This window comes from Falco punctatus, assembly GCF_963210335.1.
Source record: "Falco punctatus genome assembly, chromosome: 15".
NCBI classification, from domain to species: Eukaryota; Metazoa; Chordata; class Aves; order Falconiformes; family Falconidae; genus Falco; species Falco punctatus.
Genome location: NC_137595.1, coordinates 11,582,102 through 11,601,739, shown reverse-complemented (window position 1 = coordinate 11,601,739; position 19,638 = coordinate 11,582,102). Strand labels below are relative to the sequence as shown.

The window sequence follows — 19,638 nt, the reverse complement described above, 5'->3', positions numbered from 1 at the left end:
GATGGGGCGGGGGTCCGTGGGGGGCGCAGGTGCGGGAGCGGGGCGCGAAGGCGGGCAGCCCGGGGGGCATGGCGCTGCCCCCAGCTCGCCCGTAGCTCAGGTCCCGGTTCCGCGCTCCGCTCCCCGTGTCCCGGCCCCGCGGCCCGGGCGTGGTGTCCAGGCCCCCCGCGCCCTCCGTGCGGGACAGGCCCCGGCCCCGCATGGCTCCAGGAGGAAACGCAGCTGCTGCTTTTGACTCAGAACCCAGAAAAGGGGAACCGAAAGGGTGGGGTTGGCCGGCCCCGTCCTTCCTCCCTGCGTGGCCGTGGCCGCCCCGCTGTGCCTCCCGGCCTGGCCGCCACAGCCACCCTGACCCGCCGGCGGCGGGGCGCTCGGGGCGTGGGGCAGCGGGCGCGGCGGGACCCCGGCGGGGCTGGGTGAGTGCGGGGGGCACGGGGGGCCGTGGCCTGGCACCGTGTGGCGCAGGGCGAGGCGTGGCGGGGAGCACGAGGGCGGCCGTGCCCTGGCTGCCGGTGCAGCCCCATGAGCGCTGCTGCGGGGCGGGGGGAGGCTGGTGGCCTCGCACCTCGGCTCGTCTCCTCGGCGGGGCCGGGGGCCGTGGTGCCTGCCGGGGCGGGAGCCATCGCGGGCGCAGGCCACGTGCTGCCGAGCTGCGCGTGAACCGAGCCGGGAGGCTCTGCTTCTGTCCCGCAGCCTGGCCAGTGCTGTGCAGGCAGCGCCGGAGCGGGGGTGACGCAGCTGTTGCGGCGCCAGGGGCCATGGGGGTGCGGCACTGCAGAGCAGCTGGGTGGAGGGTGGGTGGCAGGGGCTGCAGGGGTGCAGTGGAGTCGGGGTGATGCATGGGTGCCAGGGTGCCGTTGCTCCTTGCTCGTGCTTTTTGCAGGGGACGCTGCTGGGGTGTAGCTCTGGGTTTGTTCGCAAGTCTCTCCCATGCGAGAGATTCCTTTCTTTGTCCCTCCCACCCTTCATTTTTTACACCTCCCAGGCTGCACCTTGGGCTGTGGAGTTCGTAGTTCCCAGACACCCCGTTGCCCACTCGCCCTAAGCATGGCAGCCCCACTCCAGCCCCATCAAGCAGCGGTGGCAGGCAGGCTTAGCTCCTTTGCTGGGGACTGGCAGGGAACAGGGAGCCCGCTTGCAAAGGGGTGGCCCTGGGGCCATGGTAGGACACAGTGTCCAGTGGCATGGGGCCAGTGGTGGTGTCAGAGCACACTTGTCTGAGGTGTGATGGTGGCAGGAAGTCACGTTAGCTTCCACCCACCCACTCATCACCTCTGCTGTCACAATGCGGCAGTGATGGCCGACTGGGGGGGTGAGTCCCGCGGGGCACCCGCCACCCCAAAGGACAGACAAGGACCCAGCAGAGCCCGTGGCAGTGCCAGGGAGAGGGTGGCTGCACCATGCTGGGTATGGGGAGGCCGTGCTGGGGACTGGGCGGCTGTGCCGTACTAGGGCAGAACAATTTTCTGAGATATTGTCCTTTCCACTCTGGCGGCACTGTCCCTGAGAACACAGCAAGGATGTGTCCCATCTGCCTGGTACTGCTGGCAGTGACCCAGCTGCTGTAACTCAGTGTAAAGCTTCTGGGGACCTGGCACTGCAGCTGGCGTGGGCTGGAGCCCGGGGCCTCTCTGCTCAGCCCCTGTGGTGTGCAGGGAGGATGTGTGATGGAAGCCCTCCTGTTCTTGGGACACAGGATCGGCAGCCGTATTTTATAGCTAGGGAAACTGAGGCATGGAGCTACAGGGGAATGCTGAGGTTGCTGTGGGCTCACCCACCGCCCTGTCAGCAGTCTGTCCTGTCCCCAGCAGGGACCCCAGTTCCTTCCTCCACAGGCCTGGATCACCCAGAGCAGGCTGCTATTTTTTCTAAAAGACTCTGAGAACCAATACTTTAAGTGGGTTTGGTTTGTTGTGGGTTTTTTGATTATTTTTTTAAAGCCATCCAAACAAGCTAGAAAGGCCTGAGCCATGAGAGCCACAAGGGGAGGGAAAGAAGGACCCTGGGAGGGGGGAACCCTGCTTGTCCCCAACCTCTTTGGCTATAGCCACTGCAGTGGGGCAGGGGCAGGATTGCAGCAGCAGGGTCTGGGCATCACCGGTAGATGGGGGGAGACCCCTGCTCCTGCCCTCAGGCTGGGTCATGCCCGGGAGAGAGGCACAGCAGGTGAGACGAGCTCCTGGCATCTTTGTTTCCCACCTGGTCCTTGTGGCTAGTGAGCCAATGCCTGCCTCCGGCATGGGGGGAGCGGCTGGGCTGGGTAGCAGAGGGCTCAGCCCCTGGCTCTGGCCCACCTCTGAGCCTCCCCCAGAGGAGATGGGCTGTGGGCAGCAGGGGAGGGAAAGAACTTCTCTCAGGTTGGCCACCAAAGCTGTGTTTGTAGGAGCAAAAAGGGAACGAGGTGGAGGTGAAGGGGGAGCAGGGCATGTAGGTGGTCGGGGCAGGAGATGCGAAGGGGATCACAGTTAAGCAGCGGCTCTAAACAGCTCATCGGCTCCCGTTAGGTCCAGGCTGGAGTCAAGTGTTGATTACAGCCCTCAGAGGAGGAGATGCCCACTGCTCCAGCCACGTGTCTCTGGGGTGCTGGAGCCATCTGAGTGTCGCAGTGCCTGGCTGCAGCATGGAGGGGCAGGGTGGATTTCCAGCTTGTTGAGGGCAGCGCAGTGGTGGGATGCAGGGCTCTCATCTGAGCCCTTTCTTGCCCTCACTGCCCCTGGAGAGGCTCAGGAGGAGAGCTTTGCTGGGGAGGGCTGGGGGAGGATTTAAACCCTCTGGTTGCTGGCTGGAGGCAGCCCTTCGAGCCTGGCCTCCAGCCAGCACTGCTCACAGGGGAGGAAAGGGGTTGAGCATCACCCTGCACTCCTGCAGGCTCTGTGGATGCAGAGGCGAAGCATGACTTTAGAGCTGCTCTGCTCTTGGCAGTGTGACACTGCGACTGTTCGGGGCCAGGACCTACCCACAGCATTTTGCCCACTGGTCTCTGGTGGCCATCCCTTGCACGTTGCCAAGTCAGCAGGTCCCCAGCACGAAGTGCCTGCGGTGTGGCAGGAGGAAATGCCCCCCCCCCCGCAACACGCACGCACGCATGATGTTGGAGGGGAGGAGGGAGCCTGCTGAGTGTAGCTGCTCAGGCTCTGCGCTCCTCCCCAGGGCTGCGCTTCTTGCAGCCTCCCCGGCTCCCTCCCTCTCCAGCCCTCTGTGTCTATCTGTCCAGCCGGGGCCCCTCCAGCATCCGGCTGGGTGGTGGCTTGGTCCACAGCCTGGTGCTGGAGAGGTGATGGGAAAGGGAGAGGTCCCATCGCAAATACCCCACACTGGCCTGCCAGCACACCTCTGCAGCTGATTCCCCCCGTGGAGGTCCCAGCATCCCCCAGCTGCCCCTCAGGCAGCGGGGAGATTGCCCCTGGGTGAGGTCCAGCAGTGGGCAGGTCTTTGGCTGAGCAGGTGCCGTGTCGGTGTTGTCCCCACAGCAACCCAGCGAGCACAGTTCGGAGGAGACTGGGGGGCCGACATGGCCAGCGTCATCCTGGAGAGCATCTTCTTGAAGCGCTCACAGCAGAAGAAGAAAACGTCTCCCCTCAACTTCAAGAAGCGTCTGTTCCTGTTGACAGAAAGCAAGCTGTCCTACTACGAGTATGACTTTGAGCGAGGGGTGAGTTGACGGCCACAGGGCCACAGCAGTGCCCATGGGTCACCAGTTGTCCCTCACCAGCACCCAGCCCGTGGAGCGGTTGGTTTGAGTCTCCCCAGGGCTCCCCCTTGGCAATCATTCAAACCAACCCCATCTCTTGCAGCGCCGGGGCAGTAAGAAGGGCTCAGTGGACATTGAGAAGATCACCTGCGTGGAAACGGTGGTACCTGAAAATAATCCTCCTCCTGAGCGGCAGGTCCTGGTGAGGAAGGTCCTGGGGTCCCCGCTTGTGTCCCCCTGTCCCCTCGTTGGGGAAGTAGGGAGAGTTACCCTGTCCTGGGGTGGTGGGAATTGGGACAGCCCTGCTTGGCACAGGGGGCTCTGCACCCACAGCCCTTGCTATACCAAAGGTCTAGCTTGATGCAGGGCAGGGGGATGCTAGCAGCCAAGCGGCAGGATGCCAGCCTCTATCTCTGCCTCTGTCTTCCAGAGGAAAGGAGAGGATTACAACAACATGGAGCAAATCTCAATCATCGAACGGTTCCCCTACCCCTTCCAGGTGAGTTCTCACTGCAACCCCTTTGCCAGTCCACTCTGCCCCCTTGCAGGGTACTGAGGGGAGGACCCCAAGAGGGACCTGGGGCCAAACAGCATCGCTGCCCCAGTGCCAGGTGTCACTCAGCTGTCTGGGGACATCCTGCTGCTGTCCACACTGCGTACTGCAGGCAGGTGAGCCTCTGTGAGCCCTGAGGAATTTGGCAGCTTTATTTAAGGGGGCTGTTTAGATAGAAACCTGTTTCTGGGCTCTGCCCTACCCCTTTTGGTCCCCTAGCCAGTGCTGGAGGGATGCTGCCTGCCCACTCAGCCCCCAGCCCAGCTGCCTGCCCCTGCTGGCACCCACTGTGGCCCCCGACACACTGAAAGTCAGAGAAGGAAGTGGAAAGTCTCGGGGGAGGGGGCTTATTTATAACCTCTCCGTCACAGTCCCACGAGCACCGTGTGGGACCAGCACACGTTGTCATGGCTTGTGCTCTGCACCGGCTGCTTGCGGTGGCCACGTGCCTCAGCTGCCCCTGTCCTCCCTGGGAGACCCCCAGCTGAGGCACTGAGGCGTGTGGTTCTGCAGGTGGTATATGATGAAGGGCCCCTCTACGTCTTCTCTCCAACGGAGGAGTTGCGCAAGCGCTGGATCCATCAGCTGAAGAGCGGTGAGTTTGGGGGCTCTGTGGCTGCTTTGGAAAGCAAGCACAAGCAACGAGCTGTGTGTGTGGCACAACCCAGAGCGCCGGGTTTCCGAGGGCTAGCTATCTTGTGGTTACCTTATCCCATGTCTACGGAAGAGCAAGTGCTGATCAGAAACTTCTCCCGTGATGAGCAGACTTGTAAGGCCATGTCTCCACACACACGCTTCTTAACATCCCTGAGCTGAAATAAGCCGTTCCTGCCTGGGGGAGATGGACATTCACCTCTGTCACCCTCTGACTTCTGCAGCACCACAGCCACCTCGGTTGAGGCTTCTCACCCTCTCACAAGCCTGCTCCAAATCAGCCCAAGCAGGCTCAGAAGTTATTGAGGGCAAGAGGGAATAGCAGATGTGGCCACGCAGCTGTACTGGCATGCAAGGCGAGAGTAGAACCCCCAGTACTTTAGGGAGCATGGACAAAAAGCCTGCTGAAAGCCAGGGAGTGTCCTTCCTAGCCCGGCCCAAGCCTCGCTCAGCGCTGCTGAGCTAACGCTGAGCTGCGTGGGTGCTACCTCCTCGAGCTGAGAGTGTGTTGCAGCAGCGCTGCGCAGAGGGGCTGGGGTGCTTGCAGCTGGCTGAAATCTGCTGGAGCTGCCCGTCTGTGTCTCTTGGTGCGTGTGTATTTTTCTGTGGCTTTGTGCTGGTGGGGTGAGATTAGCTGCTCAAATTGACACAGGGAAGTTTGCCTGAGCAAGGCGGAAGCAAAGCAGGCTGATAACGGGGAAGTCAGTTATTTCACGAGAGCCCTGCTGCTGTGCCCCGGCAGGCAGCCAGTCCTCTGCCTGTTCCTCTGCTGTGGCAGCTGAAGCCAGTGGAAAATCCACAGGGAAAAGGGGAGAGAAAATTCTGGCCTTTTGCAGCAGGGATGCCCTCATCCTGCTCTACTAGCAGGTTGCTCTCTTGCAATCTGCAGAGCTGCTGTGGGACACCACCGTGCTGCAGTGGTGTGTAGGCACATCCAGTTGTCCCTCTAGCCTGGGGAGAAGTACAAGGAAGTTGGTTGGAGCCTGCCTAGCAAGGGAGCGGTGTCCCAGCAAGGGAAGTCTCTGAGCAGGCAGGGGATGGTAGTAGTGCCCTGCTCTCCCTGTGGACAAGCCAGGCACAGCACTGGCCTCCCTCCCTGCTTCTGAAAAAAAAAGGTTTCAAAAGGACTGCGAACCGTGGGCCTCAGCAGCCTGGGGGATGCTGGATGTTTCATCTGGCATGAAGGCTGGTCACAGCAGGACCTGGCCCTCCAAGCATGCCTGTGTCCCTTTGCAGAGCTGCTGAAGAGCTTTGATCAAATCTGAGAGGAAAGCCCTGGCCCCTGCCCCAAGCTAGGGGGTTTGTGGCATGGGGTTTGCATAGCCACAGCACTGAAACATGAGTGATGAGCTGAGGGAAACCTGAGCAACAGGGCAGCATGTGACTGTGTATCAGTAGCATGGCAGAGGGTGAAATGATTTAATGGGGCTGATCATTGGCATTCAGGGAGCAGAGAGCCCTCTGCACCAGGCGGGGGGCCCAGCCCTGGGTCACACGCATCTCCCTTTCTCTGCCAGTGATCCGGTACAACAGTGACCTGGTACAGAAGTATCACCCCTGCTTCTGGATTGATGGCCAGTACCTGTGCTGCTCCCAGACAGCCAAGAATGCCATGGGCTGCCAGATCCTGGAGAGCAGGAACGGCAGTAAGAACTGGGCACCCTCCCCTTGCCCCAGCCCCAGCCCCTGGGGACCACCACAGCACAATGCCAGGGATCTCTTCTCACCTTAGTCCCTTTTCTGTTCTGAAGGTTTAAAAGTTGGTCGGTCTTATCGCAAGACAAAGAAGCCTCTTCCCCCCACTCCTGAGGAGGACCAGGTGGGGGTCTGCATCAGCATGTGGGTTTGCTCCAAGGTGTTTAAGGAAAGGTCTACCCACGAAAAGCCAACGCATTCAGTGACTGACAGGGCATTGCTCGGAGTTGTACAGGCCAGTGCTCTGCTCTGGAGAGGGATGTCAAGATAGTGCCCTAAGGGAGAAGGAAGAACCAGGGGATGGAGCCCAAAGGCCTAGAGGAGAGTCAAATGATCTCACCCCTGAGGTTTCCCAGGAAGCTGGGGTGATAGCTGGGAGGATAGAGAAGCCCTGGTATAGGGTGGAGGAGTCACAGGTTAAGCCAAAAGGTAGAGAGAAAACTGTTATATTTTGTTAGGATGGGTCTCCATGGAGGAAATGTTGCAATAACAAGCACTGGAGGGGGAGGTTGGTCTCCTGGTGGAGACACACAGTGGGAGCTGAGATGAATGCTGCACTGACCTGGCCTGAGCCCACTGCCCTGCCAGGCCTGGGGAGGGTCTCACCTGGGAAACAGTGTGTCTGCCAGCCTCACCGTGTCCCATGCTTTCCCTCGCTCTGGGGAAGATGGTGATGAAGCCCCTGCCTCCTGAGCCAGCCCCCAGCACAGCAGGCGAGATGAAGAAGGTGGTGGCTCTCTATGACTACCTGCCGATGAATGCGCAGGACCTGCAGCTGCAGAAGGGCGAGGAGTACTTTATCCTGGAGGAAAGCCACCTGCCCTGGTGGAAAGCCCGTGACAAGAACGGGTAAGAGCTCCCACTGCCCGCAGCACTGGCCCTGCGATGGTGTCCTCTCCTGGTGCCAAGGCACTGGTGGGCAAACACCCCCCCAGCACCGCAGGGTTAGCACCAGCTGCCCACCTGCCTGCGGGCTCACGTGTGGGATGGCACATGAGAAGGGTGAGGGAGGCTGAAGCAGGTTGTGGTATCAGCCCTCCCCAGGCGTGAACCCAAATAGGATTGCACCAAGGTTTTTGAGCCTATTTCTACTCAGCCTTCTGGGACAGGTACCTGCTTTCCCCTTGACCTCCTCCATCAGTGTGTTCCCCTTGTCTCCTGCAGGAGGGAAGGATACATCCCCAGCAACTATGTCACTGAAACCAGCAACTCCCTGGAGATCTTTGAGTGAGTAAGAGAAGGTGCAGGGATGTGGCAAGTTGTATTTGGTCAGAGACTTTTTAAATTCAGCCCTGTGAACCTATGCAGCCTGCAGACCCAGCCTGGCTGAGTCACTCTCCCTCTTGCACACCCTTCAAGAGCCTCCAGCCTTGGCTCTTGACAAGCCATCCCTGCCCTTCTCCCTGCACTGCCTGGGCTGGCTGGGCCAGGGTCAGACCAGGCTGGGAACAGTGGTGGCTGTAGTGATCTCCCTGACGGCTGTGTCCCTGTTCCAGGTGGTACTCAAAGAATATCACTCGGAGTCAAGCGGAGCAACTGCTGAAACAGGAGGTAAGTGTTAGGTACCGAGGCTGCGTCCTTTCTACAAACCAACCCTCCGTGGGCTGCCGTCGTGTGTCTAGTATGGGACCAACCCTGGCTTGCGCCAGGAGGGGAATGTCACCCCAACAGCCCTAGGAACCATCTCTACTCCAAGATGACCTCCTCCTGGCAAGCACTTCAGCAGGTGGCCCCCCAAGGCAGGGGCTGGAAGTAGGACTCCTCTGACTTCTTGCACCCTCCCCAGCCACGCTGTGATCTTCAGTCACTTTAAGTCCTGCCTGTTACCGTCACGCCTCCCCACAACCACCCCGTCCCCTCTCCCCTTTCTGTTGTAGGGTAAGGAAGGGGGCTTCATTGTCCGAGACTCTACCAGCAAGACAGGAAAGTACACGGTCTCTGTCTATGCCAAGTCCTCTGCGTAAGTGGGTCTAAGAACAGCTTGTTCCTACTTGAGAAGGTCCCTCCAGGCACCCCTCACACTGCCTGGCCTTCCGTGCCACTGACACCCATGTACTGTCTCTCCAGAGACCCCCAAGGCACAATCCGCCATTACGTTGTGTGCTGCACCCCCCAGAATCAGTATTACCTGGCAGAAAAGCACCTGTTCAACACCATCCCGGAGCTCATCACGTACCATCAGCACAACTCTGCCGGTCAGTATTTGGGGGACAGGGTGAGGCCAGAAGTGCTTTCACTGACACAACAGTATTCTCACCTTCTTGCACTGAAGGCCGGAGGCTTGTGCTCTCTGCTGGAACATGGCAGTTAAGTGTGGTGTGACAATATACCTTTTTGTGCTTCAGGGCTTATATCCAGATTGAAGTACCCTGTGTCTCAACATCAGAAAAGCGCTCCTTCCACAGCTGGCCTTGGCTACGGTAAGCTGGGCTACCTCATGGTTCCCTTGTTGCAGGGCCCACCTCTACCCGCAGTGACTTTCCAGGGCTGGAATCCTGCCTGTCCCGTGGCAGCAGGGCTCACAGCCTTCCTAGGAGTCACTGCCTGACATTCGCTGGTCCTCTGCTGACAGTACTGACCAAGAGATGCCACAAGCTAACTTTGCTTTCCATCCCCTGGAGGAACAGGTCTCAGATTGTGTGGATTTTTTAGGATGGTTTTTCAGGGAGCACACAGTCCTGAGCTCTTCTTGGGTGTCTGTCATGGTTTAAGCTGGGATAGAGTTAATTTTCTTCCTAGTAGCTGGTACAGTGCTGCATTTTGGATTTAGTATGAGAATAATGTTGATAGCACACTGATGGTTTAGTTGTGGCCAAGTAGTGCTTACTCTAAATCAAGGACTTTTCAGTTTTCCATGTTCTGCCAGTGAGGAGGTGCACCAGAAGCCAGGAGGGAACACAGCCAGGACAGCTGTGGGATATTCCATACCATAGGATGTCATGCTCAGTGTATAAACTGGGGGGAGCTGGCTGGGAGGTGCCGATCGCTGCTTGGGGCCTGGCTGGGTGTGGGTCAGCAGGTGGTGAGCAACTGTATTGTGAACCACCCATTTTTCTTGAGTTTTCTTCTCTTTTTCTTATCTCCCCTTTCATTACACTTACTATGAGTAGTAATAGTATATTTTACTTTATTCCAATTATTAAACAGTTCTTCGCTCAACCCACAGGTGTTACCTTTTTCTGATTCTCCTCCCCATCCCACTGGGGTGCGGGGGACAGGGAGTGAGCGAGCGGCTGTGGTACTTAGGTGCTGACTGGGGTTAAACCATGGCAGCTTGCTAGATCTGATGACTGGGAGCACCCTGTAGGGTGGTCACCTGCACCCACGTTACACTCACACTCTTTTTCCTAGGGTCGTGGGAGATTGACCCGAAGGATCTGACGTTCCTGAAGGAACTGGGTACAGGACAGTTTGGCGTGGTGAAGTACGGGAAATGGAGAGGCCAGTATGATGTTGCTATCAAGATGATCAGGGAGGGCTCCATGTCAGAGGATGAGTTTATCGACGAAGCCAAGGTCATGATGTAAGTTGCGTGCAGCCTGCAAGTCAGTGCTGGATATGCCTTGCCAGAATGGCTGCACTCCTGGGTGGTGTGGAGGGACTCCCAGGCAGCCTCATACTGCAAAATTCATCCAAGAACCTACTGCCTTTGTGCTGATTGCCAGTGAGCTTTTCCACCATCAGCTGAGCTAGGAGTACCTTCCTTTCCCATGTTCTCTTTATTCACAGATGCTTCTTTTGCTGCTTGACCTTCTAGATGCTCAGAATTGCCTTTCTTGTCCCCCACACAGGAATCTCTCTCATGAGAAGCTGGTGCAGCTCTATGGGGTCTGCACCAAGCAGCGTCCCATCTTCATCATCACCGAGTACATGGCCAACGGCTGCCTCCTGAACTTTTTGAGGGAAACTCGGCGGCGGTTCCAGCCTGCCGAACTGCTGGAGATGTGCAAGGATGTCTGTGAAGCTATGGAGTACCTGGAATCCAAGCAGTTCCTGCACCGAGACCTGGTAGGGCTGTAGCTGAAGGACACATCTCCAGCTCTGCAACAGCCACAGCATGTCCTAGACAGGGTCCAGCTAGTTCATCAACACGAGGAGAGGCAGCTCTGCAGCCTTTTCTGCAGAACGTCCCTTTAAGCTTCCCTGCCCGCCTGAGTACGGTGGTGTGTTCTGAAATCACTCCTCTGCAGCAAGTTAGCAGAGGCTGCAAAAGGGGCAGGACTAGGTAGTTTTCCAGGGGATGGGAAATGCATTTGCAGCTGGGGGAGTGTTTGTGTTAGGCAGCACAGGCAGCATCGCTGTCTCAGATGTGAAAAGGGACCTCTTGACTCCCAAGAAAAGCTGAGCCTGCGGTTTGTCAGGCCTTGGGCTGGTATTGCCAGCTTGCAGTCCTGCCAAGTGCTGTACTTGTTCAGGCAAAATCCCACCAGGGAAGTGGCCCTTCTGTAGATAAGCAGGATGCCTGGAGGCCTCTCGCTATCTTTGCTGAGCACTTTGCAGGTTGCCCCAGTCCAGGTGAACTTTCGGAACAAAGTGAGGCAAAGTGTTAAGCAGGTGGGGGCAAGATGAAGTTCCAGATGGTACAGGGGGATGGGAGAGGCAGGAACAGGTAGGAGTGACTGCCTCCATATCTCCATCCACAGGCTGCTCGCAACTGTTTGGTGAACAACGAAGGAATTGTGAAAGTATCAGATTTTGGCCTTTCCAGGTCTGGTAGATCCATCTGTGTCACCTTCTGGTCTCAAGCCCCCATCTCCTCCTTCAGTCTCTTCTATACCTCAGTCTTTCTCCTCACCATCCTCCAGCTCTGCTTCATATTCTACTGTCTTTCCACTTCATCTGTCTGACTCAACCTTCTGCTTCTCCACTTTCTACCATCCCTTTCTTACTCCCCCCATCCCTTTTCTCCCCTCTCTGCTTTTTCTTTCCCCCCACCTCTAGTCTCCTGGCTGCAGCTTTCTCTCCACATCCCCTTTTTGCTATGCTTCTGTGTCACCCTATCCTTTCCCTAGTCCCGACTGACATACACTTGTTTGCAAAAGGACATTTCTGTCTGTTGAAACCCATGCAGAGCGCAACCTCTGATCGCTCCGAGAGCTGTCGATATTCCTTTTGGGCTGGGTTGGTTGCATGGAGGAGTGAAATGCAAAATCCAGGAACAGGCACCCTGATCCATTTATTGTGCTGCAGGTATGTTCTAGATGACGAATACACCAGCTCCATGGGGTCCAAGTTTCCCGTGCGGTGGTCTCCCCCTGAAGTGCTTCTGTACAGCAAGTTCAGCAGCAAGTCTGACGTCTGGGCCTTTGGTAAGAGCACAGCATTAATGGCTTGGAGGTCAGAGAACAGGGGGCGGGGGGGGGGGGGCAGGGGCAGCAACAGCCAGCTCCTCTGCAAACCAGCTTCAGGCACAGGCGCTCCTGTGCCATTAACTGTCCCTGCCATTCCTGTAACAGGCGTTCTGATGTGGGAAGTTTACTCTCTGGGAAAGATGCCTTACGAGAGGTTTAATAACAGCGAGACAACAGAGCACGTAATCCAAGGCCTGCGCCTCTACCGGCCGCAGCAGGCCTCGGAGCGGGTCTATGCTGTCATGTACAGCTGCTGGCACGAGGTAAGTTGTTCTCACCCTTGGTGGCCACCGCGGCTGCCCAGGGGGGTGCCAACATGGCCCTGCGGCTCCCCTGGGGAGCGGTGGGGTGGCCGGCAGGCTCCAGCTGGGCTCTCCCTTCCCGCACGGCAGAAGCCTGAGGAGCGCCCGACCTTCACCGCGCTGCTGGGCAGCATCCTGGACATCACAGACGAGGAGCCCTGACCCCGGGCCGGCTCAGCCCGGCCTGCTGACCCCCGCCTGGTGCCGGTGGCTGGTACTACCGGGCCGGCGCTGCCGCACCACCTGCCGGGACGGACCTGCGCACCGGACGGCACCTCAGAACCACTGTCATGGACACAGCACACACACCCCCACCCCGCGAGCAGGGGCCTGCGGGGACCTCACGGCTGCCACCGCGGCCCGTGTCACCGGCAGGGCCCCTCACGGCCAGGGACAGAGGCGGGGCCGCTGTCCCACCCAGGCCCGCGCACAATAAACGGTTCTAAGGCGCACCCCTCCCTGCGTGCCGCCCCGCCCCACCCTGGCTTGGCTCCGCCCCGCCCTGGCTCGGCCCCGCCCCACCCTGGCCCCGCCCCGGCGGCGCGGGGAGCACGCGCAGTGCGGCGGAAGGGGCGGGCCCGGCGCAGGCGCGGCGGCGGCGCGGCGCGGCGCGGCACGTGAAGGTCGCGGCGCGGCGGTACCGGTAATACCGGTCGCGGGATGGACGCGCCGTCCGCCGCCGGGTTGGGCGGTGCCGACCCCCAGCTCCAGCGTTTCATCGAGGTGGAGACGCAGAAGCAGCGCTTCCAGCAGCTGGTGCACCAGATGACCGAGCTCTGCTGGGTACGGGCGAGCGGCGGGCTGGGCCGCCGGCTCCGGTGACCGAGGGCGGGGCGGGAAGGCGGGGTGATGTGGGGCGGGCGGGCTGGGACGTCGCGCTGCCCCTTACGCCCGGGGGGAGGAGGAGGAGGGAGATGAGGACAAAACGGGGCCGCCGTGGGAGCCGTCCCTGCCCCGGTGATCCCCGGGTAGGGCGGGTTCTCGGGGGAGGCCGGGAGGAGCCCCGGCTGGGGCTGGGGGCTAGGTGCGCCCGGGAGGGTGGGCTTCCCGAGGGAGGGTGATGCCGGTGTGCTGGAAAAGCCCGGGAGGCATGGCCCTGGGTGTGGGGGGGTGTGCCGCCTGCCCCGGGACCGACGGGCCCCCCCCGCTGTGTGCAGGAGAAGTGCATGGACAAGCCGGGTCCAAAGCTGGACAGCCGGGCCGAGACCTGCTTCGTCAACTGCGTGGAGCGCTTCATCGACACCAGCCAGTTCATCCTGAACCGGCTGGAGCAGACGCAGAAGTCCAAGTCGGCCTTCTCGGAGAGCTTGTCCGACTGAGCGGGACCCGCGCCCCGGGGGACACCAGCCAGCCCCCGGCGAGGCCAGGCCCTCCGCCGCGCCGGCTCCTGGCCGCTCTGCAGCCTCAGTGAGCCAGGATCAGTTCTGGGGTTTAGGATTTAATTCAATGCCAGTCTCGGGGAAGTTGCAGCCAGATGAGAGCCCATGACAGAGGCACGGCCACTCCGCTGCGGGGTGACGTGCTGCTCGCAGCCCCACGGGCCAGCAGCCGTCTTTGTGCTAGGACTCCGGGGCTACCAGTGCTATGCAGGGAGAGTTTGGAACGCACCCACTCAGCTGAACGGAGGAGCGGCGACACTTGCATCGCGGGGTGCTCCTAGTGCTGATGTGAATCGCGGCTCTGGGCGAGGCTAGCCTGCAACCGCTGCCTTAAACTGTGCTGTACAAAACGAACCCTCCTGGGCAGATGCCAGCAAGCCCTGCAGGTGCCATTGCTGCACAAGTCCGGTACAGGTACCCTTAGAAAGAAGTGCTTGTTGGGCACAGTGATCATCCCAGGCAGTGTCACCACTGCAAAATACTTTCAGGCTTCCATAGGTAAATCATTCATGTGGCCAAAATTTTCAAATTGCATCACTACTCTGTCAGTACTGACTTGCTCCCTTAACTGCTTTCCCCTGGTCAATGTAATAAATATTAACTGGGTCATTTTTTAACACGAGATTCTGCTTTATTCAGGTAGACGACCACTGAGAACTGAAAGTCTGGCATTCTTGTCACTCCCCTTCCTTCCCAGTGATCCTGTTTATTGCAAAATTAGTAGGGAATGGGCATAATTGTCTTCTGGCTAGAAGGTCTGCTGGGAATTCTGATTTGTTGCTCAATTAATTTGGTCCCATAAACTTATTTCTGAGAGAGGCTGTGGCCTTTCCTCCTCTTCCCCAAGGGTTAACAGGTCCTACTGTCCTGTAAAGGAGTAGTTTCTTTAGGGAGACTAAATGCAGGAAATAAGTAACCAGCTACTTGAAACCTAATGCATCTTTACCTGTGGAGATCACTGGAGGGAGGCCTATGGCTGTGTCTTCTGAACTCTGCCCCCAGGACACAGGGAGGAGCTTTTAACTGGAAACTACTGATCCACCCTCTGGAACAGCAGCATAGCTTTTCATTTCAGCCATGTTTACGTACAGGGTGGCTCTGGGAACCCTGGAGTGACCCATTGACAGTGGCTTAGAGCTCTACACAGGAACCTGGTAAAGCAGTTCTGCACATGTCCATTGGCCAAGGGTGACTGTACAGGGTGAGTTCCTAACATGAGTAGCATGTAGCCAGCAGCCTTCCCGGGAACAAATTCAGGATGTGTTAAACAGAGCTGTGCAGATACTAACCCACGTAAGCGAGGACACAGCCGTCTAGTTATCTTTCAGAAACTTACCTCAATAGCTAAGGACTCTTAGGGCACTCCTGTTCCCAGAGTAAGCAATTCCCTCTCCTGTCCCTATCTTGAGTTTCTTTTGAGCATCCACATGGTTCTTCCTACCCCTGTAATCCTTCGGCACTGGCCCAGCTCTCGGTACAAATGTATCACTAGCCACTTGCTAACCGAACAAACTGTTTTTTAATAGAATACAGTAAGCAGGTGCTTCATGAACCTGCACAGCAGATGTTGCATGAAGAGGTTGATCCCTCTGTAAGAGTCCCAGCAGCATGTGGCAGCACCATTGAAGTTTTCCAATTTTGGCTGTATTCTGTTCTTGGATGTGAATCTGTAAATAAATTCTAGCAGAGTGAGCAAAACAAATACTTGATAGAGGAGTTTTTGAATTAATATTCTGGCTATGTCATTTTTAAAGCCATACATCCATGTTCTCTCTGTAATCTTAGCACCATGTTAGATTATTTTGTAACTGTTAATCTTCTGAGTATATTTTTTAAAAATGCTGTGAGGCCTCCCCAAATGCATGGTCTTTCCGTTCAGTAAGGGTTAGCACTGTGTTAGTGCTGCAGGCCTCTGCGCAGCCAAAGCCAGTATCCTGATGAGGGCAGATCCATGTAAAAGAACAGTGAAGAGGCACCAGATCCTGGGAACTGGGTAGTTCCCAGGGCTCCTGTCTGTAAGTGCAGGAAGCTGCTGTCCCCGTCAGCCTCCTGGCAGTGGCAGGTCACCCATCTCACACCTACCTGGGGCAGGTAGATGTTAACTGCCAACTCCTGCTAGTGCAGCAGCAGGAGCTAGCAGCAGCTGAGGCAGCATGTTCAACCTTTCAGTGAAGCTGCTCAGCAGTGGGAGCAGAAAGCCAGCAGTTCAGAGGCTTCCTCACATGCCTTCACCTTCCTCCTTCTCTTCCTCCTCTGCACTTTGACAGCCTTTGTCCTCCGAGGGCAGAAGAGGCTGGTGCTGGTATGACTGATGTCTGTCTGTGCTCCTCCATGAGGTGTGCAGGTCTGCCCTACCTTGCTGCAGGAAGAGGGGCAGGAGGTCAGGGGTGAAGGGCACGTCCCTGAAGGCGTGTAGGAGAAAGATGCCAGATACAATGGTGAGGAAGCCGCTGATGGTGCTGATGATGTTGTCTAGCACCATGTGTTGCCACTCCTTGAAGAGGATGGCAGAGCACATCATGACTGCTGTGGTGAACAGCACGTAGTAAATGGGTGTGACCACAGATGTGTTGAAGATGTCCAAGGCTTTGTTCAGGTAGTTGATCTGGATGCTGATGCAGATCACCAGGCACACCAGGAGCACCCAGCCTAGTGGTTCTTTCAGGACTGGCTTCCCGGAAAAGAGTTCTTTCAGGGCAATTCCCAAACCTTTGACGCAGGACACAGAAAGCGAGCCGATGGCGGAGCAGACCAAAACATAAACCAGAACGTTGCTCTGCCCGTAATGGGGTCCAGCCACAAAGATAAGCAGAAGGGAGCTCACCAGGACACACAGAGCAAATACAATGAATCCTTGGGGAAAGAAGAATTAAAGAGCTCTATCAGAGAACAGTAGCACCAGTGACAGATATAACTGAACAGCAAGTAGAGATGGAAGATGGTGGCTAACTGCCCCATCAGTCTTATCTTTTTAGGCTTCCCCTGTAGGGACTGGGGTTAGAAGCAGAGTTGGAAGCTCCAGCCTGAGCAAAGCTGCAGAGTCCACAGCAGCTCTTGACAGTGGTGATCACAGCACCACCCCACAAGTCAGCCTGTTGGGGGATACAGCCATCCATGCTAGGAGGGGTAGGGGCATAGCCAGGCTCTGCGGCACTAGCAGAGGTTGGGGGCTCATTGATCAGGAAGATGAGGGTGCACAGCTCTGCAAGAGGCCCAGGAGGGTGGCAGAAGGCTTGGGAAGCCCTAGCTGAACTCTGCGAGCTGTGGTGGGATAAAGAGGAAAGTGCCACATCACAGGACTGTGAGGCCCTGCCAGACTGCTTCCTCTCATGAGCGGCAGCATCTGCCTGCTGCCTGCTTTGCTCTTCTCCCCGTGCTTCATTCATCCATCCCCTTTGCTTATTCTGCCGCTCATACCATTGCCCAGATCATATCCTTGCAACCTGATTCATCCTCTTAACATAAGTATCAGGACTACTTGATCTTGGGTGCAACTTCTTGAATTGCTCCTTCATCTTTGCTTGAGGTTCTTCTTCACTTTTCTCTGTCTTCCCTCAGCCACACCACTGGCCACCGTGGTGTACAGGAATTCCCTCTCCTATCCCAGCACTGCCACAGGCCAACCCCTTCTGCTGACAGCTGATTCCCATGCTTTTCACTTTTTGCATCTATACTTCATAGAACATACGAGGAAAGCACACTTGGTAACTGTTAATGACCCAAGTTCTCATCCTTGCTTCAGCGCAGACCCAGTGACTGGGGAGTGTCACCCAGACTCCCTCTCTGCCAAGTGGAGTTCTTTCATCTGCTTTTCATCTACATCTTTCGTCTCCTTTTTTCATCTGGGGTCAAAAGCGTGTCCTAAAAAGCCATTCTGAGGCTGACATGTCCCCGTATGTTTTGAGCTACTTAATAAGGTGTAAATTCTCTGAGCACATGTGTTAAATGCTGTTTTGACACCAGTCTTTCACATTTAGAGTGTGGAGACCCCAGCCTTTTCCCACCACAGGAGGCAACCCACAAGCTATCCTGGACACAAGGGAATATTTCCTCCACTGCTAGGCAGAACAAGGAACAGTTCAAGTACTGTTTAGTTCAGTCCTTCCCAATATAGCCAAGTTGTATCCTACCTTCTACTGTCATTTCCAAGCCTGAAGTTGATGTGATAAAAAAGTAAAAAACCCTTTTATTTAAGTACCTGGATCTTTCAGCTTCTCTGCCATTGACTCCAGGCTGGAAACCTCTTCTTCCTGTGGAGCATGGATCACCATCACCGTGGAGCCCAGGATACTCAAGATGCAGCCAATCTTCCCATGAATATTCAGCTGCTCATTCAGGAAGGCAGAAGACAGAACTGCACTGAAAGAAGCAAAAAACCCCAAAACCAATTAGGCCAAGAGATGGAGTGCCTGAGGGAAGCGACAGAGGAAAGCAGAGCAACTGCTTTCACTCCTGAGGGATGGTAGGTGAGGTAAGAGTGTTTCTGAGGCTGCTTACCTAACAAGGACACTTAGAGCACCCAGTGGAGTTACCAGCGTTGCAGGGGCAAAGGCATAGGCAGCAAAATTTGCTGCTTCTCCAACTCCCACTGCAAGAGAAACCGTCAGGTGAGCATCAAAGCAGAAGGAGTTCAGCATAATACAAGTTTGAGTGCAGTCAGAAGAGAAACCTCCGTTTCCCCCAAGCATCCTGTGTTTCTCTAAGGTATGTTGTGCAACCAGGAAAGAACAGCACCAGCAAGAACAAGCAGAAGCCTGATACAGGTTCTCTTGGGAAGAGAAGACTTGTAGTTACGCATGGTGATCCTTAGCCACGTGTGACTGTGCAGCTGAGCAGTAACTACAGAAAAGTATTTCCATAATGTTCTCAAAGCTGAAAGGAGTTTTGACCAGTTTCGTATTTCTAAGCCATATTCTTCTCCTGGAACAGCTTTTACAGACTTCTAAAGGTTAAATCAAATACAATTGGTTATTAATGTTGAAAAGTATAAAACAGAACTTCTAAAATTGCTGTAGCACTAGGCCCACGGTGCTGGATGTGCTGTTAAAATTCCATTATCTAGGCAGGCCATTTCAGAAGCCCTTAATCCAACCCAGTCAGACAGCTCCTCAGCTCTTATTTAGCAGTGAAGGCTGGTAACGCATGAGACTTCAGAATATTTTAGAGTTATAATTCAATCAACAACATCCTCAGACACAGATCAAAATCAAGCAATCAAACAACAATCGTAATAATAAAACAGGACTGAGACTGGAAACAAATACACGTACGGTGTCAGAGCGGGTACTTACTGCACAGCAGCCCTGCCCACCAAAGCCATTCTTGCAGGTACGCGTGGCCTCCTTGCCCTAAGTAAGGAAGAAATAACAAGAAACCTCATATAAAGCCACGCAAAAGGCGCCTTGCCCTGTCAGAACTGCCCCGGAAAAGCAAGTGGGAGCAGCCTGAGCGCTACGTGCGAGGCTGCCATGGGTCTGCCCGCCCCGTCGGCCGCTGGCCGGGCCCCGCCGTGGGCAAGCGCTGGTTCCCGTACCCCAAAAGCAAAGGTTTCACCCCCGGTTCTCCTGCGTTCGGAAGGCGGCGCGGGCGGCTCTGCAGAGCTTTGCTGGCCACGGCCGGCAACCCCCGCGGGAAAGCCCCACAAGCGAGCGGGTGGGCGCCAAGGCCCGGCGTGCCCGGTGGGGGCTGCCGCGGCCTGCAGCGACAGTGGCGGCGGCAGCGCGGGGCTGGCCGGCAGCGGCCCGGGCCGGGCTGACGGGCCGCCCCCGCCGCTCAGCCCAAGCCCCCCGCCCCGCTCCGCCCCCCCGGCCCGGGGCCCGCGGTACCTGCCCTGGCGCGGCCGCGGCGGCACAAGCGGAGCAGCCCCTTCTTCTTGAGGATGAAGCTGCCGCCGATGAAGGCGCTGGAGGCCAGAGCCAGCCCCAGCCCCACGTAGAAGCCGGCCCGCCCTGCCGCGGCCGCCATGGCAGCGCCGCCGCTTCCGGTGCGCCGCCAACAGCCTTCCCCGGCGCCG

The 19,638-nt window shown here is 57.1% G+C and overlaps 3 protein-coding genes across 4 annotated transcripts; 2 read left to right on the top strand and 1 right to left on the bottom strand.

Moving 5' to 3' along the window:
* Window positions 1–12: 12 nt before the first annotated feature.
* Window positions 13–12,698, top strand: BTK (Bruton tyrosine kinase). The gene is made up of 19 exons (XM_080365494.1): window positions 13–416; window positions 3,471–3,652; window positions 3,795–3,893; window positions 4,122–4,190; window positions 4,758–4,839; window positions 6,416–6,544; window positions 6,650–6,717; window positions 7,261–7,442; window positions 7,758–7,820; window positions 8,090–8,144; window positions 8,471–8,553; window positions 8,661–8,788; window positions 8,939–9,013; window positions 9,945–10,116; window positions 10,385–10,601; window positions 11,237–11,301; window positions 11,784–11,902; window positions 12,050–12,207; window positions 12,337–12,698. Exons 2-19 carry the CDS (start codon window positions 3,512–3,514, stop codon window positions 12,406–12,408), a joined length of 1,977 nt encoding a protein of 658 aa, XP_080221620.1. The 5' UTR covers window positions 13–416; window positions 3,471–3,511; the 3' UTR covers window positions 12,409–12,698.
* Window positions 12,699–12,788: 90 nt separating this feature from the next.
* On the top strand, window positions 12,789–14,242 carry TIMM8A (translocase of inner mitochondrial membrane 8A). The gene is made up of 2 exons (XM_080365578.1): window positions 12,789–13,029; window positions 13,404–14,242. Exons 1-2 carry the CDS (start codon window positions 12,907–12,909, stop codon window positions 13,563–13,565), a joined length of 285 nt encoding a protein of 94 aa, XP_080221704.1. The 5' UTR covers window positions 12,789–12,906; the 3' UTR covers window positions 13,566–14,242.
* Window positions 14,243–15,125: 883 nt separating this feature from the next.
* LOC308053805 (magnesium transporter NIPA2-like) lies at window positions 15,126–19,593 on the bottom strand. Of its 2 annotated transcripts, none has more exons than XM_080365534.1 (5): window positions 19,451–19,593; window positions 18,917–18,973; window positions 18,123–18,213; window positions 17,824–17,984; window positions 15,126–16,478 (listed from the first exon to the last, which is right to left on the bottom strand). In XM_080365534.1, exons 1-5 carry the CDS (start codon window positions 19,587–19,589, stop codon window positions 15,844–15,846), a joined length of 1,083 nt encoding a protein of 360 aa, XP_080221660.1. In that variant the 5' UTR covers window positions 19,590–19,593; the 3' UTR covers window positions 15,126–15,843. The 2 variants fall into 2 exon arrangements, with proteins under 2 accessions (XP_080221660.1, XP_080221661.1); XM_080365535.1 differs by lacking the exon at window positions 19,451–19,593 and adding an exon at window positions 19,159–19,421.
* Between the last annotated feature and the right edge of the window lie 45 nt (window positions 19,594–19,638).